Source organism: Oscarella lobularis, chromosome 9, assembly GCF_947507565.1.
Source record: "Oscarella lobularis chromosome 9, ooOscLobu1.1, whole genome shotgun sequence".
Classification (NCBI taxonomy): domain Eukaryota; kingdom Metazoa; phylum Porifera; class Homoscleromorpha; order Homosclerophorida; family Oscarellidae; genus Oscarella; species Oscarella lobularis.
The window spans coordinates 524,465-546,311 of record NC_089183.1 but is presented as its reverse complement, the minus strand read 5'-3'; the positions used below and the strand labels follow the sequence as shown (position 1 = coordinate 546,311).

The 21,847-nt window shown below is 47.7% G+C and overlaps 8 protein-coding genes across 9 annotated transcripts; 7 read left to right on the top strand and 1 right to left on the bottom strand.

The window, feature by feature from the left end:
• Positions 1–911: 911 nt before the first annotated feature.
• Positions 912–3,712, top strand: LOC136191335 (uncharacterized). The gene is made up of 7 exons (XM_065979658.1): positions 912–1,133; positions 1,194–1,431; positions 1,489–2,020; positions 2,077–2,483; positions 2,649–2,729; positions 2,906–3,074; positions 3,202–3,712. Exons 3-7 carry the CDS (start codon positions 1,521–1,523, stop codon positions 3,608–3,610), a joined length of 1,566 nt encoding a protein of 521 aa, XP_065835730.1. The 5' UTR covers positions 912–1,133; positions 1,194–1,431; positions 1,489–1,520; the 3' UTR covers positions 3,611–3,712.
• Positions 3,713–3,747: 35 nt separating this feature from the next.
• On the top strand, positions 3,748–4,902 carry LOC136191169 (sulfotransferase 1A1-like). The gene is made up of 2 exons (XM_065979473.1): positions 3,748–4,297; positions 4,357–4,902. The coding sequence occupies exons 1-2, from the start codon at positions 3,774–3,776 to the stop codon at positions 4,772–4,774; spliced, it is 942 nt and encodes a 313-aa protein (XP_065835545.1). The 5' UTR covers positions 3,748–3,773; the 3' UTR covers positions 4,775–4,902.
• An 876-nt stretch (positions 4,903–5,778) lies between these two features.
• Positions 5,779–6,825, top strand: LOC136191190 (sulfotransferase 1A1-like). The gene is made up of 2 exons (XM_065979498.1): positions 5,779–6,312; positions 6,358–6,825. The coding sequence occupies exons 1-2, from the start codon at positions 5,783–5,785 to the stop codon at positions 6,773–6,775; spliced, it is 948 nt and encodes a 315-aa protein (XP_065835570.1). The 5' UTR covers positions 5,779–5,782; the 3' UTR covers positions 6,776–6,825.
• A 29-nt stretch (positions 6,826–6,854) lies between these two features.
• LOC136191189 (uncharacterized) lies at positions 6,855–10,589 on the top strand. 2 transcript variants are annotated; one of them, XM_065979495.1, is made up of 17 exons: positions 6,855–6,957; positions 7,228–7,455; positions 7,506–7,605; positions 7,662–7,766; positions 7,821–7,930; positions 7,990–8,090; positions 8,148–8,202; positions 8,265–8,330; positions 8,390–8,459; positions 8,514–8,675; positions 8,724–8,888; positions 8,939–9,137; positions 9,191–9,337; positions 9,395–9,469; positions 9,518–9,757; positions 10,000–10,057; positions 10,116–10,588. In XM_065979495.1, exons 2-17 carry the CDS (start codon positions 7,252–7,254, stop codon positions 10,446–10,448), a joined length of 2,190 nt encoding a protein of 729 aa, XP_065835567.1. In that variant the 5' UTR covers positions 6,855–6,957; positions 7,228–7,251; the 3' UTR covers positions 10,449–10,588. The 2 variants fall into 2 exon arrangements, with proteins under 2 accessions (XP_065835567.1, XP_065835568.1); XM_065979496.1 differs by having other exon boundaries at positions 6,862–7,455; positions 10,116–10,589.
• Positions 10,590–10,918: 329 nt separating this feature from the next.
• LOC136191642 (uncharacterized) lies at positions 10,919–13,974 on the top strand. Its single transcript, XM_065980021.1, has 11 exons — positions 10,919–11,043; positions 11,644–11,760; positions 11,823–11,868; positions 11,929–12,060; positions 12,165–12,329; positions 12,379–12,577; positions 12,628–12,783; positions 12,844–12,939; positions 13,000–13,218; positions 13,385–13,439; positions 13,487–13,974. Exons 2-11 carry the CDS (start codon positions 11,656–11,658, stop codon positions 13,835–13,837), a joined length of 1,524 nt encoding a protein of 507 aa, XP_065836093.1. The 5' UTR covers positions 10,919–11,043; positions 11,644–11,655; the 3' UTR covers positions 13,838–13,974.
• A 652-nt stretch (positions 13,975–14,626) lies between these two features.
• Positions 14,627–17,816, top strand: LOC136191632 (HORMA domain-containing protein 1-like). The gene is made up of 21 exons (XM_065980005.1): positions 14,627–14,745; positions 14,804–14,834; positions 14,883–14,949; positions 15,119–15,214; positions 15,278–15,314; positions 15,420–15,440; positions 15,495–15,521; positions 15,575–15,601; positions 15,656–15,693; positions 15,750–15,818; positions 15,867–15,907; positions 15,964–15,993; positions 16,045–16,079; positions 16,134–16,202; positions 16,268–16,697; positions 16,752–16,849; positions 16,906–17,016; positions 17,069–17,348; positions 17,407–17,545; positions 17,599–17,649; positions 17,699–17,816. The coding sequence occupies exons 1-18, from the start codon at positions 14,722–14,724 to the stop codon at positions 17,282–17,284; spliced, it is 1,467 nt and encodes a 488-aa protein (XP_065836077.1). The 5' UTR covers positions 14,627–14,721; the 3' UTR covers positions 17,285–17,348; positions 17,407–17,545; positions 17,599–17,649; positions 17,699–17,816.
• LOC136191334 (DDB1- and CUL4-associated factor 17-like) lies at positions 17,426–20,193 on the top strand. The gene is made up of 6 exons (XM_065979657.1): positions 17,426–17,545; positions 17,599–17,649; positions 17,731–17,804; positions 18,461–18,608; positions 18,674–18,854; positions 18,948–20,193. Exons 1-6 carry the CDS (start codon positions 17,426–17,428, stop codon positions 20,174–20,176), a joined length of 1,803 nt encoding a protein of 600 aa, XP_065835729.1. The 3' UTR covers positions 20,177–20,193.
• An 18-nt stretch (positions 20,194–20,211) lies between these two features.
• LOC136191073 (uncharacterized) lies at positions 20,212–21,596 on the bottom strand. The gene is made up of 6 exons (XM_065979373.1): positions 21,324–21,596; positions 21,083–21,235; positions 20,910–21,028; positions 20,741–20,851; positions 20,627–20,694; positions 20,212–20,574 (listed from the first exon to the last, which is right to left on the bottom strand). The coding sequence occupies exons 1-6, from the start codon at positions 21,589–21,591 to the stop codon at positions 20,454–20,456; spliced, it is 840 nt and encodes a 279-aa protein (XP_065835445.1). The 5' UTR covers positions 21,592–21,596; the 3' UTR covers positions 20,212–20,453.
• Positions 21,597–21,847: the final 251 nt, after the last annotated feature.

Sequence of the window (21,847 nt, the reverse complement as noted above, 5' to 3'; positions counted from 1 at the left end):
GCGCAGTTATACGGTTTGGCTGCGAGGCTGCGCTAAAACTACAATAAGTCACGCCTCCTTTCCGTTCCTGAACATATTAGCGACGACATTTTTTACAGTCGCTCTCCGCCTACACTGTCGTCATCAGGAGAAGGAGGACATGATTGCCGTCTTTTCACCTCTTTTTTATCTTATTCGAGCCATATGGCGGCGACACCGCACTCGCCGACGCCAAAAGTCGGAAGACGAGGACGCACCTCCGAGTTATGAGGAAGTCATGGGGTACAGCTGACAGTTACTATAGTACACAGCATTGATGACTTTGCCACAGCGATCGTCACGCATGTACAAGCGCTACTTCATAGTTACTTGTCCTTGACTTTTTTTATAACTCAAGTATTTAGTTCAACGTCCTGTCTCACGGAAGTATGGTCGTTCCCTAGCAGAGGCGATCCTCCCCCAACTAATTAAGAAAGATCGATGGGGTTTCTAAAAAAGTGCCATACACTCTTTTATTCCCGGGTCTGTGACAGTTCTGCACCGTCAGTGAGCATGTGTAGCTGATACAATTTTCTTCATGCTGGACCAGTGATCCGTGCAGATCTCTGTCAAACTGGCCGCCTCCCCAAAAGCATACAACACTGTACAGTACGGTACAGGTCCAGATACCGGAGCGGCACATCATATAGCCCCTGACTTTCTTCCAGCAAAGACGACCCCCCCGACTCGATCCCGACTCACGCGATGCACACGCCACTCGTCAGTGCCGTCTGAGACATTATGAGGTGTGCAGTTCTCTCGGTAACAGTACACACGGCGCGTTGCACACGGTCATAGTGCCACACGCCACAGCCCCTTTCAAGAGATGCGCACGGCGGGGAAGTGACGAGGACAGTCGTGTGCAGTGCAGAAGGGCTGGTTGCACACGCTGTGACGTCACTGCCTCGGGAGGTGTATAAATTTTCGGAGCCGAATCACATCTTCATCACTCATCAGTGAATCCTCGCTCATTAGTCGTCCAAGTCTCCCGAGAGCCTTCTGAAAAATGCCTCATACGAAGTGCGGTTGCTGTGGAGAAATTTGCCAAAGCGACGCGTGCAAGAAGAACTGCGCCGGGTGCGAGACGTCGTGCTGCACCCAGTGTGAGTGTCCTGGTAAGCCATACTGACTGCAAACGAGCCATATTTCAAAGGTGTGTCTTCGTCTTCGCTTAGGCGTCGATTGTAAGTGTCCGGCCGATTGCCGAGACGAAGGATGCAAATGCACGATGGATTGCTGCGCGAGCAAATGAGAAAAGAGAAGAGAAGCGACGAGAACTAGAGTGTTTTAGAGTATATAGTCTTGCGTGAATAAACTTGAGTGTTCTGATCGAAATAAAAGTTACTTGCAATTTCAGTTGACAGAGTCGCACTGCTGTAGACTAGTCGTCACAGAAACGATTCCTTGGCAAAGGTAGGTACTACTGTAGGTAGGTGTAGCCAGAGATAAAATATCTTTGTCTCTGTGTAGCCTTCAAATTCGAAAACGCCCGGACAGGAAAAATGGAGACGGATTCTCCCGAAGCTATTCAGCTGTATCGCACCCGCTCGCAAGCGCACATCGATCCCGAACTCCGCGCCGCCGCCCTCAAAACGTTCAAGCCTCGTCCAACGGACATAATCATCGCGACGCCGCCCAAATCGGGCACGACGTGGATGCAGCAGATCGTCCACGGCCTCCGCAGCGGCGGCGGCATGGACTTCGACGAAATCAGCTACGTCGTCCCGTTCATCGAAACGGCAGCGATGATCGGCATCGATCTCGACGCCGATCAAGTCGCGCAGCCTCGCGTCTTCAAAACGCACCAAACCTACGAGTTATGTCCCAAAGGCGCCGGCAAATACGTCGTCGTCATACGGCATCCGCTCGACGCCTATCCGTCGGCGTATTCGTTCATGAACGGATGGTTGATAAGTCCGCCTGGTATCGTTAGTCTGAACGCCTACGTTCGATGCAGGCTCTCGCAAGAGAGCAACTTTATCTTCGATACACTCAAGTCGTGGTACGTTGGTGCGCGTACAGTACCCTGAAATTTTTTATCTCTCTCCCCCCCTCAAGGTGGAAGCGTCGCCAAGACGACAACGTTCTGACAGTTTTCTACGAGGACATGATTGACGATTTACCAGGTGCGGTAAAGCAAGTGGCTGATTTTATTGGCTGCGGTGCTGGTGACGAGGAACTGCAGAAATTGGTTGTCAAGCAGGCGTCGAAGGACTTCATGCTCACTCACAGTGCCAAGTTCAACGATTCTTTGTTAAAACGAACTATTAATAAGAGGCTCGATTTGCCTGAGGATGCTGGATTCTTGGCCGAGAATTGTAAGGTTCGCGGTGGGAGCGGACTTCGTCGGCAGGATCTGTCGTCAGAGTCGGTGGAGGGGATCAATATGAAGTGGAAAGTGCTGATGGATGAGTCGACTGGATGTTCGTCCTACGACGAACTTCGAATGAAGTACGGACGAAAATGATATTTAGGAAAGATACTTGAATTAGGGGTCTTTTGTAAAAAAATTTTGTTACTTTGTTATAATAAATGGGGGTGGAATGAGTAGCCTTTGTGAAAACACCCGGACTACGAAAATGGAGACGGATTCTCCCGACGCTATTCAGCTGTATCACACTCGTGCCCAGGTCTCGAACGCCGCGTCGCCACCCTCAAAACGTTTAAGCCTCGTCCTACGGACATAATCATCGCGACTCCGCCCAAATCGGGCACGACGTGGATGCAGCAGATCGTCCACGGCCTCCGCAGCGGCGGCAGCATGGACTTCGACGAAATCAGCCACGTCGTGCCGTTCATCGAAACGGCGCCGATGAACGACGACATCGATCTCGACGCCGATCAAGTCGCTCAGCCTCGCGTCTTCAAAACGCACCAAACCTACGAGTTATGCCCCAAATGTGCCGGCAAGTACGTCGTCGTCATACGGCATCCGCTCGACGCCTATCCGTCGGCGTATTCGTTCATGAACGGATAAATCCGCCTAGTCTGGACGGCTACGTTGGAATCAAGCTCTCGCAAGAGCGCAATTTCGTCTTTGATGCACTCAAATCGTGGTACGTTGGTGCGTGTCTAATACTTATGGATATGCTTATAAAGAAATTTCATAAATTGGCAGTTTAATTTGACGAAGCCATGGCTTCTAATGTAGACTATTCAGGGTACTAACGCTTCTCCCCCAAGGTGGAAGCGTCGCCAAGACGACAACGTTCTTCTGCTTTTCTACGAGGACATGGTCGACGATTTGCCGAGAGCAGTGAAGCAAGTGGCCGAGTTTATTGGCTGTGGCGCTGACGATGAGGAGCTGCAGCGATTGGTAGTCAAGCAGGCGTCGAAGGACTTCATGCTCGCTCACAGTGCCAAGTTCAATGATTCTTTGCTAAAACGAGCTATGAATAAGAAGCTCGATTTGCATGACGATGCTGGATTCTTGCCCGAGAATTGTAAGGTTCGCGGTGCGAGTGGATTTCGTCGGCAAGATTTGTCGCCGGAGTCGGTGAAGGGGATCAATTTGAAGTGGAAAGTGCTGATGGAGGAGTTGACTGGATGTTCATCCTATGATGAACTTCAAACGAAGCACGGACGAAACTGATATTTTTGGCAGCTTTTTGTACCACTTTTTTTTTACTTGGTTGTCATTATTTCGTTTTGTCTAGTTTAATTCTGGTCATTCAACTGAATAACATCAATGACTGCGTACAATGACTCATTGCTTCGCTGTCACGTGCGGTTACCTGCTCAACTCAAGAGAAGAGATGGAGATCGACTCTCCCGAAGCCATTCAGCAGACGTTCAAGCGCATGTTCACGCACCAGGACCCCGAACGTCGCGTCGCCACCCTCAAATCGTTCAAGCCTCGACCGACGGACATAATCATCGCAACGCCGCCCAAGTCGGGTACGACGTGGACGCAGCAGATCGTCCACGGCCTTCGGAGCGGCGGCAGCATGGACTTCGACGAAATCAGCGCAGTCGTGCCGTTCATCGAAGCGTCAGGAACGACCGGCATCGACCTCGACGCCGATCACGTCGCGCAGCCGCGCGCATTCAAAACGCACGAATGCTACGAACTGTGTCCCAAGGGCGCCGCCAAGTATCTCGTCGTCATACGACACCCGCTCGACGCCTATCCGTCGGCGTATTCGTTCATGAACGGATGGATGATATCTCCGCCTGGCATCGTGAGTCCGGACGCGTTCATTCGAACGGCACTCTCGCGAGACAACCCACCGCAAAGTATCCAGGAGCGCGGTGTAATCATTTCCGTAATTCAATCATGGTATGTGTGATAATTAATTAATTAATTAATTAATTAATTAATTATATCGGTATTTTTAGGTGGAAGCGTCGTCAAGACGACAACGTTCTCGTTGTTTTCTACGAGGACATGATCGAGGATTTACCGGGAGCGGTGAAACAGATGGCCGAATTCATTGGCTGCGGTGCTGGTGACGAGGAACTGCAGAAATTGGTCGTCAAGCAGGCGTCGAAGGACTTCATGCTCGCCAATAATTCGAAATTCGACGATTATTTGCTCAAACGCGCTGCGAATAAGAGGATCGGTTTGCCGGAGGATGCTGGGTGCACGGCGGAGAATAGTACGGTTCGCGGCGGCGGGAAAGGAGTTCGTCGACGAGATTTGTCGCCGGAATCGATCGCGGCGATCAATTCGAAGTGGACATCGCTTATGGAGGAGTTGACGGGATGTTCGTCCTACGACGAACTTCGAAAGAAGTATGGACGACTCGGAAAGTGATTTTATAAGGACGTACTTTAGTAGTTTGTGTGCTGCGAGAGTTCTCTGCTTTTCTTTGCTGTGATGTCATTCCATGCGCGCGCGTTACGTCAACAAGTCGAAGGCGCAATTTGCCGTTGAAGTTGAAATCGAGGATTAGACCGTTGCGTGCAGTTTTCGTCAACGGCTTGCCACTTTGCCTTCTTATAACGTTCCTTAGCAATCGCGCTGTGACACCGTTTCTGAAACCGGAAAATCGAAGCAGGTTTGACCACATGCTTTGACCTTATGCGTGTGCGTATGGAGTATCGTGGTACGTTGGTGCGTGTCTAATACTTATGGATATGCTTATAAAGAAATTTCATAAATTGGCAGTTAATTTGACGAAGCCATGGCTTCTAATGTAGACTATTCAGGGTACTAACGCTTCTCCCCCAAGGTGGAAGCGTCGCCAAGACGACAACGTTCTTCTGCTTTTCTACGAGGACATGGTCGACGATTTGCCGAGAGCAGTGAAGCAAGTGGCCGAGTTTATTGGCTGTGGCGCTGACGATGAGGAGCTGCAGCGATTAAGCAGGCGTCGAAGGACTTCATGCTCGCTCACAGTGCCAAGTTCAATGATTCTTTGCTAAAACGAGCTATGAATAAGAAGCTCGATTTGCCTGACGATGCTGGATTCTTGCCGGAGAATTGTAAGGTTCGCGGTGCGAGTGGATTTCGTCGGCAAGATTTGTCGCCGGAGTCGGTGAAGGGGATCAATTTGAAGTGGAAAGTGCTGATGGAGGAGTTGACTGGATGTTCATCCTACGATGAACTTCGAACGAAGTACGGACGAAAGTGATATTTTTTTGGCAGCTTTTGTACCACTTTTTTTTACTTGGTAGTCATTATTTCGTTTTGTCTAGTCTAATTCTGGTCATTCTATTTTCTATCTATGATTCAACTGAATAACATCAATGACTGCGTACAATGTGACTCATTGCTTTGCTGTCACGTGCGGTTACCTGCTCAACTTTTACAAGAGAAGAGATGGAGATCGACTCTACCGAAGCCATTCAGCAGACGTTCAAGCGCATACCGGTATTCATGTACCGGGAACCCGAGCGTCGCGTCGCCACCCTCAAATCGTTCAAGCCTCGACCGACGGACATAATCATCGCAACGCCGCCCAAGTCGGGAACGACGTGGACGCAGCAGATCGTCCACGGCCTTCGGAGCGGCGGCAGCATGGACTTCAGCGAAATCAGCGCAGTTGTGCCGTTCATCGAAGCGTCAGGAACGACCGGCATCGACCTCGACACAGATCACGTCGCGCAGCCGCGCGCATTCAAAACGCACGAATGCTACGAACTGTGTCCCAAGGGCGCCGCCAAGTACCTCGTCGTCATACGACACCCGCTCGACGCCTATCCGTCGGCGTATTCGTTCATGAACGGATGGATCATCCGTCCACCTGGCATCGTGAGCCCGGACGCGTTCATTCGAACGGCACTCTCGCGAGACAACCCACCGCAAAGTTTCGAGGAGCGCGGTGTAATCATTTCCGTAATTCAATCATGGTATGTGTGATAATTAATTAATTAATTTTATCGGTATTTTTATAGGTGGAAGCGTCGTCAAGACGACAACGTTCTCGTTGTTTTCTACGAGGACATGATCGAGGATTTACCGGGAGCGGTGAAACAGATGGCCGAATTCATTGGCTGCGGTGCTGGTGACGAGGAACTGCAGAAATTGGTCGTCAAGCAGGCGTCGAAGGACTTCATGCTCGCCAATAATTCGAAATTCGACGATTATTTGCTCAAACGCGCTGCGAATAAGAGGATCGGTTTGCCGGAGGATGCTGGATGCACGGCGGAGAATAGTACGGTTCGCGGCGGCGGGAAAGGAGTTCGTCGACGAGATTTGTCGCCGGAATCGATCGCGGCGATCAATTCGAAGTGGACTTCGCTTATGGAGGAGTTGACGGGATGTTCGTCCTACGACGAACTTCGAAAGAAGTATGGACGACTCGGAAAGTGATTTTATAAGGACGTACTTTAGTAGTTTGTGAGAGCTTTTCTTTGCCGTGATCATGTGTATGATGTCATTCCATGCGCGCGCGTTACGTCAACAAGTCGAAGGCGCAATTTGCCGTTGAAAAGTCGAGGACGAAAGTCGGGAAGTTATACTAAGGCTACAGCAAAGGCTAAGCAACGGGAAGGGTAAATCGCCTGGCGCTGCAACCCGACGAAGAAAGCGAAGATTCGAGCGAACGTTCGAATCGGCGTTTCGATAGCGTTCCTAAGAGCTACAGGGAAACCACTTTCATAGTACTCACCCTTAAGCCGAAAATGCCTGCTCCGTTTCGCCCAGGTGGCCGTTTTGCGACGAGTTCCCCCCAAACTTGCAGTAGAGGCGTGACCGCGAGTAGATATAAATTCAAATAGTGTAGTTACGCGGGCAATTTGCACTGTACTAGTAGATTTTTCTAGCGGGCTCATTTTTTCGGTCAAGCAATGTCCTGGGTCAATTTCTTCCCCATTATACTCGTCCTCGCGTGTGCACGCGCCGGTCTTCTCAATTTCACAGCGGGGGCCAAAGTTTCGCTATATACTCTCAAAGTCGGTCCTTCGTACGACAAAAGCATTGGATCTCATCCCTATTCGCTGCCAACGTGCATTCCTGACTTAGACTGGGAGGACGGTTGTCCTAAGCCTAAGGTGATGATAGACATGATGTTAGTGGGAACCAGCGTCAAATTTCCATACAGAATTCGGAAAAGTTTTCGATTCTGCCGTATTCTGCGAAAGAAATTATGAAAATGTCGAGAATGTCTCCATCGCCTTCTCTCTACGAAGTCTCTTATCTCGGTACATTTATTTTCGTCTGTGTCTCGATGGTTCTTTACATAATGTTTTCTTTTAAGAAAATTTTGAGAGAAGGAACCTCTGCACGAGACATTGGTCAGAAGAGGAAAAGCTAATAATGCTCGATGCTGTCGAGAAGACTTATGACTATGAACTCTATTGCGGTATGCCAAATCAATTAATTGGCCAACTAAGGTTGTGATTGGACTCTCGTTCAGATGGACTCGTCCGTCGAGCGTCGGTTGGATACAAAGAGCGTCTCTGGTCCATGGGTCGAAGATATGCTTACACTCATCTAAACTTCACGTTTCTGTATGACGGTTCCAAGGTATGCGTGAGAGTAGACTGTTTTCTAATGTGATAAAAAACGTGCTTGGTTTTGGGGAGATTGTTGGGTTTCATGTGGAGGAGGACGGCGGTTACTGTCTCAATTGTGAAGGCTACGGTTCGCCCACGTTTACCTACAGCGTCAACTGGATGGAAATGAAGTGGGTATCTTTCACGTTTTCTCTCTCATAGAAATTAATTAATTAATTATGTACTAGAAAGAATTCCACTTTGATTGATTCTATCTTCTCCATTGTTGAAAGAGACCATAAGGTGTTTGAATAGGGTCTTCTATGTCTGAATTACTTATTTCGTTAACGTAATCTTCCCTCAAGCTTCTGAGTACGTCTTCGCAGTGGTTCCAAGCAACAGTCATGGCAGTACTACTCTTATCTTTCTGGGTACGTTTGCCCATAGCGTTCAAAGTTCCTTTGGTATGACGAGGACTTCTTCTATGTAGACGGTGATCAGATTCCTAATGCGGTGTATGAGTCAACCGTGTCAAATGCGCAAGCATGTCGAAGACATTGGTTAATAGTTCTGCTAGAGATCCATTCTCAAATGATAGTCTCTTCCTCCCTTAGACGACGTTACCGACTCTTACGATCTCGTCGTCGACATCAACTGGTTCGATAGGGTGATAGAGCAAGACAGTGGCGTCATTGGCGACGGCTGGGAAGTGACGGGCGCCTCGGCGCTGCAAGGCAACGACGCCAACTACCCAACGACGTTTATTTCGGTTCTAGGTACGAAGTGGGGGATACCGTTTCATTATCATAAATTTATTCCGTAAGGTATGTACAACAAAGGGAAGACTTTCGTGCTAAATCGCATCGGTGGAACGAATCTACCTGAAGGAGTCAATAGACATACGATAGGAATTAGCCTCAAGAGAGCGAAGGAGAGTCTAAAACGGTTCACTCTTGTCGACATAGCCGGCTTCGAAGCACCTGTTAAAGGTAATATTTAAAATGCTTTTCGAGGTTGTCGTCATGGAAATGGTTTTCAGTGGAAAGACATCACGATAAACAAGTCCTTGGGCATCGTAAGGCGATCGAACAGTTCGTCGAAGACGTTGTCCTTCAACTGGGACTCGTCTACATTGTCATCATTGGCGACATGACGGTCAAAGATCAAGAGTATTTGAATAGAGTAAGTCGAAAACTACACGAGATTAAGGCAGCCTTCGCTTCGCACGGTTTTTTTGGGTACGTGAACTACCTAGCACCGATTTTATACTAAAAATGACTATTTGAATAAGGAATGTGAAGGCGAGCAGATTTTCTGACGTCATTGTTATACACAACTTTGCGATTGAACGAAATTTGAAGAAGTGCGCGACTGCGTTTGAAAAGCAAATCACAGTAAACTATGATAAGGGTCACTGGGTTGATGGTGAGCATGGGAGGTAATAACCATTGATCTCTCTCCGTTTTTTTGCCTTAAGATATTTACTCGTTTTCAGGTATTACATCACTAAAGAAGTCGTCGGAGAAAAGGCTGGAATGAGACATGTTTTTATTGGTCGTTCCGATTCTCAGTTAGACTTTTTCAAATTTCTTTGACAATCTGATGATTGAGCGTTTAGGAAAACGGAAATGGACAAGCACAATGAGACCGTATTCCAATTGGTCCGTCAATGGATTGTCCATGGAACGGCCCACGATCGCGAAGTCTGTTGTCTCGAGGAAGTCGTCCGATGTTGCAACAGTGTCCTGCCGAACTATACAAATAAACCGCCGCCGCTACTTCAGTTGATGAGAAACAAGAAGAACGAAGCATTCATTGGCTTTCCGAAATCGATCAAGGCAAAAGAGAATAATGAAAAGTAAGCCTGCCGTAGTAGAGCCTTTGTAGTACTTAGCCAAAGTAAACTGCATGTTGCGGTCATCACTTGGCCACAATAAACAGGTAGAGGGAAACCATTAATGGGTATTAGAGTCCGTTTATACTGCAAACTACACGATATTGAGGACAGGTGCCTCATCAATTTACCTGTCGTACAGTAGAATCTCACATTACGACTTCAGTGTGAGGTTGTTAGGACTAGTTAACGGAAAAACTCTCTAGGCTTGCGTTCTTGATTGATGGAACGAGCGGTGGACTGGGCGCACGTCCTAGAGAACCGGTACGCGCTCTATGTCCTTACTAATCGCGTGCTAGTTTGTTATGATTTTTTTTCTTAGCCGTACGACATCCTTTACACCAATGATGCTGTCTTCATACTCCTTGATTCCTCCGCCACAAACGTCGAAGCGTCGTTCGATCCTCACAACAGGTCGTGTCAAGTGACGGGGCTCATTCCCACGCCAATACACTATTCGTCCGGGAGAAACCGACTTCTCTGCCAGAAGCGCTACTTTGGTTCATTTGATATCAGAGTCGATCTGTCAATTGTTCCCGGTGTACCTGTGCTTCATAAAATTGAGGTAATTGAAGAGAAACAGATGAAGTTGACCGGTTCAAATCAGGATGCCGACGTCGGAGGAACGGTTATAAAATTGAAGGCAAATTGGTGATAGAACGTAGTAGTCAGGAGAATGCAACTGCCAAGCAAGCACTGTAGCGTCATCTTTTAGAGTTTTAGGCGAGTTCTGGGCATGCAGTAGGCCTAGGCAGTATGCGTGTGGGTTGTAGCTTCAGTTTCATTTTCATTACGCATTTAGATTAGCTACGTAAGTCAAATTTGAGTATAGAGTCACGGACGTGTGCGACGGCGTCAAATCGGAGAAAAGGCCCATTTTCACGTTCCTCAAGCGTTTTTTAGTCTCAGATGTGAAGGAGGCTCTTATCGTCTCAAATGACAATTCTCTGACGTCATTGGAACGAGTCCCGCTAGCTAACCCTAACCTTAACGAGTCCCGCTAGCTAGGCGGGTACTCGATTTGGCTATTTAGGGGATATCTGATGCATGTCTCGTGTGCGTTCACGTGGCAGATAACCTCCACCTGGGAACTGGACTCCACCCCAACTCTCACAAGACCATAAAAGGAAATCCTATCATGACCTTTGCTCCTAAATAGTAGGAGCTACAGAGATAACGAGTCAGTTGAGTTTGAGGAGCTGTGAGCCGCTGTCGCACAGCGCCGTGAGCGAGGGAACTAATCAAAGCAGGTTTGACCCGAGGAAGGCTCAGCCGCTGAGTAGGACGCGGTTTCCGCTGAAAAGAACGCCATTCCCTCTAGGGGTAGGCCGGTAGCCTTGTTCCCAAGTTTCGTCTTGGGAGCGCTGGCTCTCCCGAATGAGACGTCACCTCATGGGAAACTGCCCAGTCATGCATTCAGCATAGAAAACGAGAGAAGGGTCTGGGGACGAGGCTACGTTCAGCAGCACACGGACTAGCGCTTGGTCCGCCCCAAAAAGAGTGGTCTTGGGGCCGTCCTCGGGAGGACCATATACCATATATCGGCCCTGACCACACAGTTCAGGGCCGATAAGTGGTCCGGGAGGCCGAAAGGCAGCAGCACAGTGGCTACAGAAAGCTAGTAGTTCCCTTCCCCCCGCGTAATAATAAAGTCGGTCTTATGATCGAGCCGCCATACATCCTTGCATAAATAGTAACAAAGACGTTTGTACACGCCACTTTCCTTACATGGCGGTCCACTATTCGAAAGCGAAAACTGACCGGGGGGGGGGGGGGACCCTCCCGCGACGGGTGGCTTTACAGATAAATAGTGTGCAGTAGGGTTGCTTAGGATGATGTGACCGTTATAGAGTGACGCAAGAATGATTGAATTGATTGAATTGAGCAACTATTGGTCATGGGTTGCTCTCATTGCTTGGGCGGCTACTCTTTTAGCTATGCTGTTCTCCTTCCTTTACGTCAAAAGGGTATACAGTGTTGTAATTTCTAATTAACACTAGGCGAGACATATGATTGTTGCTTGGTATAGTCACAGCTACTACCGCTCAGTTGGATGAAATCCGGAAAACCCCATGGTCCAATTCCAATAAAAAAGAAATTAAAATGTTTTAGTGGTTTATCAAATGTTATTATAGACAAATATGATCTGGTTGCTGAAATTGATTGGTTCTCTAACCTGAGAAAGGGCGATGAAGGTTGGAAAATATTTTCCGAGTCGGGCTCAGATCTGTTGAAAAAGGAAGATACGCTATGCGTTGCAGTACTCGGTATGAAATGTCAGATGTAGCTAACAGTGGTGATTATTCGCCTAATTAAATAGATCCCGCTATTATTTTCCTGAAATGTTTCTGCAATCATTTTTTTCTATTAGGCCTTTACAACAAAGGGAAGACCTTCGTGCTCAACCGCATTGGTGAAACGCATCTTGCGGAAGGGATTGACAAGCACACCGTCGGCATCAGCTTGAAGAGAGCAAACAAATGGTTCAAACGATTTACTCTCGTTGACATTGCCGGATTTCAGGCTCCAGTTGAAGGTAGGTAGCGTTTAGCACAGTGAAGTCATTTTGCCATAGAAGGCTCTAGTTACAAAGGAAAATGAAACTCGAGAACTTGGCCATCGTAAGAGAGTTGATCATTTTATTCAAGACGTGGTTCTTCGGATGGCTATTGGATATATTGTTGTCATTGGTGACATAACTCTGAATGATCAACTGTATTTGAATGAACTTAGGGTGAAACTTCACAAATTCAAAGGCGACTTTGCAATGCACAGTGATGCCGAGTATGAAAAACATTTATTGATACTCAAGTAGCTAAAGCAGTTTCTAAAAGGGATGCGAGTTCCATGAAAGAGAGCAGACTCCATGATCTGATTGTTATTCATAATTTTGCAATGGAAAAAGACCTTGGGAAGTGCAAAGAAGCTTTTGCAGATCAAATTGAAAGGAACTATAAAGAGGGCCATTGGGTTGATGGTGAACACGGGAGGTAGCGGCCACTGATCCGCTTATCATGTTACTTCCTGTTGAGACACTTGACGTTTTATAGATACCGCGTTACTAAAGAAGCTGCAGGGGATGAGGGAAAAGCTGGAATGAGACATGTATTCGTTGGTCGTTCCTCTGATGATCCTGGCGCTCAGACGTTAGTACTTTATCCGGTGCCTTGCTAACTATTGGATAATCTGAGTATATTTATTTGTAGGAATGCTATGGAAAAGCACAATAGAAATATGATTGATCTGGTTCGCAGTTGGATTATACACGGAGTCTCCCAAGATATCCAAGGGCGTTGCCTTGCTAATGAAATTGTCCAGTGTTGCAACAAAGTGCTGCCGAATTATGCCAACAAGACCCCGCCAGAGCTGATTTTTACAAAAGAGAAAGGACTCATCCACTTTGAAAATCCAAAGCTTGACGACGGGTAAGCGCGGTGTATCAACACGTCACCATAGTTAGTCTCAAACACACTTCCCAATCTTTGGAACGTAACACAGTACGTGTACCAACAGATATAGATCCGTATGGCCTACAACTAATAAGAGAGGACTGACTACATTCAGCATGCTATCTGACGTACTTTGATCTAGGTTTGAGTTCTTATATGATGAGAGGTCCGTAGACTCGGCACCTCCCAAGGAACCAGTAAGTACTGAATTTTTCAATGCACGACTTTTGATTTCCTTCCTTAGCCATTCGACGTTTTTCGCATTGGCGACGAAGTTTTCGTACACCTCGACGCATGTGCTAAAAATATCACACTAGACTATGATCCTCACAAAAAAGCGTTGCAAGTGGAAGGATTCTTTCCAACGCCAAAGCACTATTTAGACAAAGACAAAACTGTTCTGGCCGTTTACAGAAAGCGCTTCGTAGGCGAGTTTAAATTCACTGTTGATCTCTCCAAGGTTCCTGGGTCACCGCCGCTTTTTGAACCTGAACTAGTAGAAGAAGATGTTGGAGCTGATGCTGCCTGCGCGATGAGTTTTCAAAACACTGTTATCAAGTTCAAAATACTGCAACGGATTAAAACAAAGAAGTGATGAAAACTGATGACAATTGGATTGGTTAGTCTAGTTTTGAACGTCTTTTTTCGTTGTACGTGTCCTAAAACGCTGATGCATGTCGGTCGAGAGCGGAGTGCCTGCATACTAAAAGATGATCTTAGTGTGACTGTGAATGAGTTGTCCGGCACGCGGGTCTGCAATATATTGGCCACACAGGACTTGCTTAGTGCAAAACGTGAACCAAATGAAAAATTAGCCATGGAAAGAAACTTGAAGAAGTGCGCAAGAGCATTTGAAAAACAAATCATTGCAAATTATAAGATGGGTCACTGGGTAGATGGTGATGCCGTGTACGTGCATCTCGACTCGTGTGCTAGAAACGTTACCCTGGACTTCGATCCTCACCTGAAGAAGTTGCAAGTCGAGGGATCCTTTCCGAAGCCAAAGCACTACTCGTTCAGAAATAATCGGCTCGTTCAAAGAAGGTGTTATGTCGATGCGTTCAATTTCACCGTCGACCTTTCCCAGATTCCTGGGCAACCGCCGCTTTTCGAACCCGAATTGGTGGAGAAAGAGGTCGAAGAGAGTCAGGAATGCGAATCGAGTCCGAAGAAAAGTGTCATCAAGTACAGAAGCGAGTTACCACAAAGAAAATCAGAATGAGTAGTGAGGATTGAGAGGACATCATCGCAGCAACTGATTGGTGTTTCCCGATAGATAATCACGTCTTTTTGCGTTTGTTCGTTCACGTGAATGACTTATAGTAGGCTGCACCTACGCTACTACTCGTACTACTGCGCGTCGCTTAGCTACACCGCATCTAGGTCCGGGACGTGCCACGATGCCTACCGGTTTTCTGACTGACGACGCTCTCGTCTCGACATCGTTCTTCATTTCGCCGCCACCAAATTGCTTCAGCTATGACGACGTTATCGCGACGTTCGGTACGGTCAACAGGCGTCCTAGATATCACATCGCGAACTAATGCTCATCTGGTGGCAGGCGTCCAAAACGCGTTCAGTCACGATGACCGGTACGAAAGAAAGAATAGCTGTTTTCGCAACAAAAAACGTGTCTCTAGAGACGCAATCGCGGGAATGGGTAAAGAAGCTCGCGTCCGTCGGCGTGTCGACGGTTCTCTACATACGGCAAGTATTCTGACGCGAATTTTAGAAGAGTTTTGAATTTATAAGGAGTGATAGGGCGATGAGATGAATTAATAATTAATTAATTAATTAATTAATTGACCATCTCTAATACATTATTTTCGTGGGGGAGACGCTTACTAATGGGGCGATCTTTTGCACATACGTTTAGAGGAATTTTTCCTGAATCGCACTTCACCTATCGCGCTATTGAAGACGTGAACGTCAAACTGCTGAAACCAGACGGAAATGGGCCGGTTGTGGCGCTGTGAGCAGGCTGAAACCGAATAGTGGGAAAGCATTTTTGACGAGATTTTTATTCTCGCTGCAGACTGTGTTCTTGCTTGAAGGCAATCGAGGAGCGATACGTAAGTCCTTAGGGAGTGAGCCCCCAATAGGACCAATCATAAAATCATTAGGCACCTCTTTTGAAAGTGCGTTTCTTCTCAATACGTTTGTCTTTCTCTCTCTAGCTTGAAAACCTGACTTTGATGGTATGTGAATATTTGTGGCTGTTGTGAGTCTGATCTACACTTGTCTACCTACAGTTTTGCACTGATCCAGATGATCCAAAGGTAAGCTGCGAATACGTATACATGTGATTCGTTGTACGCATCCACTACTATAGTCTGTGATTGAGTCCTACTCGTTTGAAGTACGGTTTCCTCCCTACTCGTTTGACATGGGCTTCTCTTACTTTTTCGAATAGCTGTCTTATGAGAATCACACAGCTATGTCCGTATCAAGGTGAGCAAACTAAAGTATCAGATCTACGTAGATTTGACAGTGTTTGAATTGAAAAGAAACGGCGAGAAAATCCTCTCGGCGGATCAGGATCAGGATATGAAAAGAAACGCAGTTCTGCTAATGAGGTACACACATGGGCAATAAAAAGTGGCTAATTGTAATTTTATGATTAGGCGACTTATAATGGTTTCGGAATTGTTGGACGCCTTGCCAGGTGCTACAAACATCGCCCTACACTTTTAGACGTTCGCTAGAGCTTATGTTTCTCAGATGTCTACGTTCACTTGAGAATTTCGTGTGGTAAGGAGACGTCTGCCTACGTCTCTTCCCTTTCTGATTCCTTGTTCTTAGTGACTCCGCCTGATTATCTCATCGAGGGATTCAAAGTGGGGTCTTATCTTAAGAAGAGAGGCGACGCTCCTCGAGATTTTTTGAGTTAGGAAACGGATCCAGGATTGTATTCCATTACGGGAGAAAGTCACAAAATAAGAATCGGTTCGTTGAAGACGGTACGTCTGCGAGGTATCGCGTTCAATGACCGTGCGCATTCTTTCTGTTGTTTTTTTTCACACAGCCATTTCACGGGCAAGTGACGCATTCTTCTTCGCGTTTGTACAGGCGAATCTTCAAATCTTACTACGTTAGACTTGAAGCCGGTGTTATAACCAAGTGCTGGGGAGACGAGAAGAAAGCGTCGAAGGATCAGAGCGAAGAAGATACGATGACCATCTCTCAGGAAAACGAAAACGAGAACGATACCTGTCGACCCAACTCAGCAGAAAACAACGAGTCGTTTGAAGAACCTCGCAATTCAGCAGAAGACCACCACCAGTCGTCTGACAATGATGAAGACCCCTACAATTCAGCAGCAGAAAAACACCAGTCGTCTGACAACGATGAAGACCCCTACAACTCAGTAGGAAACCGCCAGTCGTCTGACAAGGAGAACGGCCCCTTTCTGGCCAGCTCAGCAGGAGCGCTGAGTCCAACAATTCCAATGGAAGGTACAGTTAGTCTGCACAGTTTCTCTAATTACGAGAACTCGTTCGGCACCGTAGATGCGTCGCAGGAGATTCCTATGAATGCTATGTCCCCTGCGTCGTCAATGACGTTCGATTTTGGAATCGAAATCGATTGTAACTGCGGCTACAATTACGTAGGGAGGCCTTTTAGTCGTGCCGTGCATCAGTACGCCCGGTTGCTTTGCTGTAGGACGAAGGGGCTATGATTGAATGCAATCGCTGCTTTACGTGGCATCACGGTTGCTGCTATAATCGTCTCGACTTGAGGCCAGACTTGCTGCTCTGCTATAAGTGTGACCCAGTCAGTAAAGATACAAAAAATAGTGGTATTCTTTTTAATAATCTCATCTAAGGAGAAGTGCTCCGATTCGGCTCTGCACGGGTTGAAATCGCCGAGGGTCCGGGCGATCTTTATCTGGCGACTCGTCGTCTACGTCATTATGATGGAATATCAATCAATGAATATCTACGCTAATGATCTTCGAAAGCGTCTTCACAAACGTGTGTCTGTTATCTCTAATCCATTGGATTCAAGCTCTGATGTTACGCAGGTTATCAGCTCTCCGTGATCGAATTAGTTCTCAGACGACTTGAGGGTCATGGAATTACGAAGAAATTGGCTGATGAATCTGGGTTTGACTTTTTCGGATTATAAAAAACGCTGAGTTCTTTAATCGATTCTCGCGTGTAGTTGGATTCTTACGAAGCCCATGAGATCGCGCGAGATGAATCAGCTTTTTGCTACCGAGCTTATTGACCCGTCGTCAAAGACTGGTAAAGTCAAAAAGGAAAAGGAGGAGACGCAAAAAAGGAATGCAACAACAAGGAAGGTTAGTTGGTAGTAGAGTATCTATATAAGACAGTCTACTGGGTTATTTCCTAGGTGAGGCCCACGTCGCGAATCAAGAGACGGCTCCTTGGAAGGCAAGAGGAGGTAAGGGCATTCAGCAATTGCGACTGCTGCAGTACAAACATATTTCTAGTTTGACTTTGACCTTCTCTCTTGCGACACAAGTCAAGATTCGGCCTTCACGCAGAGATCAAGGAGAAAGAGAAGCAGAGAAATGATCAGCAGAGCCGCTATTCACGGTTGAGCTTCGACTGGAGCTTCGACTATACTGTATGAATCATATGGAGGATAGTTGATGTACTCTAATAAAAAGGAAGTGCATGGAATCTTCTTCTGAGATGACGGTTACGATTTTGGACTGTAGCAGCTTTCTTCTGTCCGAACGGGGAGGGCTGCACCGTTATATTGACTAGAACTTCGTTATTTAGGAACCCGTTTCATTAAACTGGGTCCCGTTGTCTTGTATAGGGTTCCTATTCTATTTCGTGCTGGTTCTTACGTGAAATTACACCTTTGTTGTCCCGACCGCTCTTCTTTTCTGGCGATTCACTGTGATTTCGAGTTCCTTTTAGATTCCATTGACTTTCAAGCTGCTCTAAAAAGTGCTCCGACCTCTGATTGGAGTCTGCGCTCGCTCCATTCGATCTCGTTCGACGGATTTTCGTGTGGTGCTGTTACGGAAGTCTCGTAACAATACTAAATTTACGTCACCTCCGTTCGTCTACTAGAAAGCACCGTGTCCTAGCTGCGTGGTCTACGATTGTACTTTACATACTAAGACACTAGAAAAGCCGAAAACTGGAAGTCGATCTCGCTAAAATGCGACGAAAAACACCCCCGTAAGAATCTGTAAAACTCGAAAGCGCACGCTAAGTGCGACGACGCCCGTTTGAAGTCTGGAGCAAAAGGCAACATTCTCGAAGACAAGGAAGCTCTCCATTGTCCAGTATCTACGAAAGAGATCCGTCGACGGCCTCTCCACACGTCGAAATGCGTCTGCACTGAGATCCATAGTGTGCAGCTCCCAAGCCCACTTCAAACGAGTAAAAGCACACAGCTTCGTTTCTAATTCAACTATTAAATCGCGATTTTGCAACATATCCTGCAGGTTTGGGTGAGGCAGTCCTCGTCTCCGATCTTCTACGACCGACTCATTTTCTTCGACAATTTCAAATTGTGCGTTGGACCGCGCGGACCCAACTGCGTTCCGCTCCCTCTCTACGAGTCTCCCACGAAGGATCGCATCGAATCCTTAGTCACATTCAACAGCTACTACAAACAGACGACAGGTAAAGAGTGTGACTTTCATATATGTGTATAAAGACATATACACGTGTGTGTATATATGTAGACACACACATACATGTAATGCTCTTTGTCAGGCCCCGCTGATCCGACGAACAACGTATCTGGCGCTGCGGCGCTGACGCGCTCCGGTTGGCTCATTATCTGGTCGCTCGATCGCGGCGAACCGCTCAAGCGTGTCTACGTCTCCAAACGCTTGAAATTCCGCTACGCCACGTGGGAACGCGACAACGAGCGCCTACTCCTTCGCTCCGCGCGCGGCGGCAGCAATGACGACGTCGTCGTATCGCTCGCTCTGCTGACGATTGCGCCTCTAAAACTCGTCGCCGTCGCGCCAATTCGACGCTCCGTCTACGGTCGCGACGTCGTCAACGCGACGATCAATAACGGACTATTGGTCGTCTATCGTCACTCGGGCAACGTCGATTTCTACGACTTCGACTCGTTCTACGAGTCGCACACGATCGTTCTCGCTGACATCGACGAAACTCTGTCGCCGGCCGATCGCGTGAACGTCGACTACGACTACGAGGTTGCCATGGTAGGCGTCGAACCGCTTGGGTTCCCCTATACTATCGATTCGACGGCTCGACCGACGCTTCTGCGCACGCTGCGCAGTCAACACGATCACATCGCCTTCGGCGCAGTCCCGTGGCACTATATCGCGAATACGGATCGACGCGAACGTCACGCTTTTCACCTGCGCGCGCTCGACTCGGACGATCTCGTCGAGGTTTTCTATAAAGACGATTTCAACGCGGAAGATGATTGCGCTTTTTTTCATCCTGATTTTGGCAACGGGGTTCTGCACGTCGGTTCCGGCGTCGTCACGTGTCACGACGTCGCCGACGACGGGCGACTGACGAAGCGCTTTCAAATCAACATCAAGGAAAAGACGCCGTCGTCGTCGTTTCGATGGAGCGACGTCGCTACGACGTCGTCCGGGCGAGTCGTCAAACGACGGAGCGTTGCTACGTACGAGTACTCCCTAGCAACGCTCATACATTCGATTGAGTACGAAGACGAGTTGGACTTGTTCGTCGTGACGGCGGGATTCTATGAAGGCGATCGGGCGCGCGGGCACGTGCTGCTGTGCGACAAGGACTCGGGGTGCGTCGTGAAGCGCGTCGTCTTGGACGACTGGAACGACGCCGTCGACGCGAATCATCGCGTTTTTCTCGATCGCGACACGCTCGTGCATTTGTTTCGAAAGGGGCCCGGTCGAGAGTACTGTTCCGTGTACACGCTAGTGTGGCGTAGTGATAAGAATAAGAGTTCGCGTCGGGAAACTAGTTCTTCGAAATAAAAGTGAATGATATCAGACTTTTAGTAGTCCCAGCATATAGAGGACACTTTGGACCCTTACTTTAGAGACTTGGAACACTGCTTTTCATAGGAGCGCAGGACTCAGTATTCCTTATTTCATCTAACTGAAAGGTTTTAAATGATCTGATTGCCAATATACAGGGAGACCGTGTCTCATGGGAGACCGGGACTTGGTATCTAAGGGCTTTGGCGTACTGGCGTTCTCTAGGTCATGGAGTATATTTTTGAAGGGCAGGGGTTGCGATTACCTCTGTCAATTACGTCTTGTTCAATTGCCAGTTATATGGCTTATACTCCACTTTCAGTGACGAGCCACATTGATCGAGAAGCATCTGGAGGTTTTCCTTTTGTTTGCCTGCAAGGTAGTCCAAGCAGTATCTAGAACACAAACTTTCTCTACATGAAAAGGTGCCCCTGGTCCCTGGCTTACTTTAAAACGTCGGTGGCCGTGTCGCCAAAGTCGCCACCATACCACTCAAATATTTTTGACATGATCACCTCGAAAAAACAGTAATTATCAGTCGACTATCTAGTGGGCAAGTACCTTTTTCTCATCCAGATTGACTTCAATTTCTTGACTGCAAAAGCTCTTTGCCGCTCGCGAGAGCCCAGCATCAATCTTGGCTCCATCGTAGACGCGCACGGGAGGACAAGACTACAGATCAGAATTGTGAAACTTTTTCGCGGAAAATGAGGTCTCTTTTTCTCCCAACCTTTGCTCCACACACCAATGCAAAATGTATTCGAGGATCGACGCGAGAACAGCAAAACTGAATTCGAGGATCGCCTTCGGCAAATTGAGATTTTTTGCTGGCTGGATGAACTTTATTGACTGAGAGGAAAACTCAATGTACTTTGGCCATGGGAGACATTCCTCTACGACTACCTCTTAGGATTCCGTGTTCAATATCATCCAGGCTGTAGACGTGAGCACCAATTCGATACGAAGTCTTTTTCCAAAAGTCCTGCACCTCCAGAACAGATGACGGCACAGACGGCAGAGCCATCAGACCGTGAACGGTGAGCGCATTGTAGATATCTGGAAAGTATAAAATCATGTATAAATATATGCCAAGGTGTTTTGGAGCGCCTCTCCTAAGTGGGCGTTTCTATCTCTGCTTCCCTACTGATGAAAAAGGCTTTGTGATCGTCTCCCGCGATCGTGCTCACGTCCGCCGCTTGCAGGCGCTCGGCTTTCGCTTTGTAGTCGTCGAAGAGGCTCGACGATCGCATGGCGACGTAGTCGACGCCTCGCCCGTCCTCGGACATGAATTCGCTTCGAAGCGCGAGCATGGACTTCTGCAGATCGCGCGACAGATCGACCAAGGACGCGACGACGCCGGCGTCCGAGCTCGAAGCCGTCGGCGAATCGCTACAATTCAGAACGGACGTCATAACAATACGGGGTAACCAAAACGAATGGGCAAAGAGACTCCGGCATGCCAGAAAGAGGCTTGTGCCATACAGCGTTGCTTACAAGGCTAGCTGATTGACTATTCTCACTACTGCATGTTTATATCTCCGCTGTAGCGAACGGTTATCGAGAGGCAGCGTGTAGCAAAGAGGTCGCCGCCCTTCTAGAATGTTGTGCCTCTCACCCGCGTGCGGATCAGTCGGCGTCCTGCGCAACGGTTACGCGAACGGACCCGAC

Excerpts from the sequence above, each read along its gene's own strand:
- LOC136191335 (XM_065979658.1), top strand. The coding sequence starts at position 1,521 with ATGGAGACGGATTCTCCCGAAGCTATTCAGCTGTATCGCACCCGCTCG. Across the intron at positions 2,021-2,076 it reads TTCGATACACTCAAGTCGTG|GTGGAAGCGTCGCCAAGACG; the intron begins GTACGTTGGTGC and ends CCCCCCCTCAAG. Across the intron at positions 3,075-3,201 it reads TTTGATGCACTCAAATCGTG|GTGGAAGCGTCGCCAAGACG; the intron begins GTACGTTGGTGC and ends TTCTCCCCCAAG.
- LOC136191169 (XM_065979473.1), top strand. The coding sequence starts at position 3,774 with ATGGAGATCGACTCTCCCGAAGCCATTCAGCAGACGTTCAAGCGCATG. Across the intron at positions 4,298-4,356 it reads ATTTCCGTAATTCAATCATG|GTGGAAGCGTCGTCAAGACG; the intron begins GTATGTGTGATA and ends CGGTATTTTTAG.
- LOC136191190 (XM_065979498.1), top strand. The coding sequence starts at position 5,783 with ATGGAGATCGACTCTACCGAAGCCATTCAGCAGACGTTCAAGCGCATA. Across the intron at positions 6,313-6,357 it reads ATTTCCGTAATTCAATCATG|GTGGAAGCGTCGTCAAGACG; the intron begins GTATGTGTGATA and ends GTATTTTTATAG.
- LOC136191189 (XM_065979496.1), top strand. The coding sequence starts at position 7,252 with ATGTCCTGGGTCAATTTCTTCCCCATTATACTCGTCCTCGCGTGTGCA. Across the intron at positions 7,456-7,505 it reads ACGGTTGTCCTAAGCCTAAG|AATTCGGAAAAGTTTTCGAT; the intron begins GTGATGATAGAC and ends ATTTCCATACAG. Across the intron at positions 7,767-7,820 it reads TGACTATGAACTCTATTGCG|ATGGACTCGTCCGTCGAGCG; the intron begins GTATGCCAAATC and ends ACTCTCGTTCAG.
- LOC136191642 (XM_065980021.1), top strand. The coding sequence starts at position 11,656 with ATGATTGAATTGATTGAATTGAGCAACTATTGGTCATGGGTTGCTCTC. Across the intron at positions 12,330-12,378 it reads ATTTCAGGCTCCAGTTGAAG|TTACAAAGGAAAATGAAACT; the intron begins GTAGGTAGCGTT and ends AGAAGGCTCTAG. Across the intron at positions 12,940-12,999 it reads GATGATCCTGGCGCTCAGAC|GAATGCTATGGAAAAGCACA; the intron begins GTTAGTACTTTA and ends ATTTATTTGTAG.
- LOC136191632 (XM_065980005.1), top strand. The coding sequence starts at position 14,722 with ATGACGACGTTATCGCGACGTTCG. Across the intron at positions 15,694-15,749 it reads ACAGCTATGTCCGTATCAAG|AAACGGCGAGAAAATCCTCT; the intron begins GTGAGCAAACTA and ends TGAATTGAAAAG. Across the intron at positions 16,203-16,267 it reads GAATCGGTTCGTTGAAGACG|CCATTTCACGGGCAAGTGAC; the intron begins GTACGTCTGCGA and ends TTTTTCACACAG.
- LOC136191334 (XM_065979657.1), top strand. The coding sequence starts at position 17,426 with ATGAGATCGCGCGAGATGAATCAGCTTTTTGCTACCGAGCTTATTGAC. Across the intron at positions 17,546-17,598 it reads GGAATGCAACAACAAGGAAG|GTGAGGCCCACGTCGCGAAT; the intron begins GTTAGTTGGTAG and ends GTTATTTCCTAG. Across the intron at positions 17,650-17,730 it reads TCCTTGGAAGGCAAGAGGAG|TCAAGATTCGGCCTTCACGC; the intron begins GTAAGGGCATTC and ends TTGCGACACAAG.
- LOC136191073 (XM_065979373.1), bottom strand. The coding sequence starts at position 21,591 with ATGACGTCCGTTCTGAATTGTAGCGATTCGCCGACGGCTTCGAGCTCG. Across the intron at positions 20,852-20,909 it reads CATTGGTGTGTGGAGCAAAG|TCTTGTCCTCCCGTGCGCGT; the intron begins GTTGGGAGAAAA and ends TCTGATCTGTAG. Across the intron at positions 20,695-20,740 it reads TCAATCTGGATGAGAAAAAG|GTGATCATGTCAAAAATATT; the intron begins GTACTTGCCCAC and ends TGTTTTTTCGAG.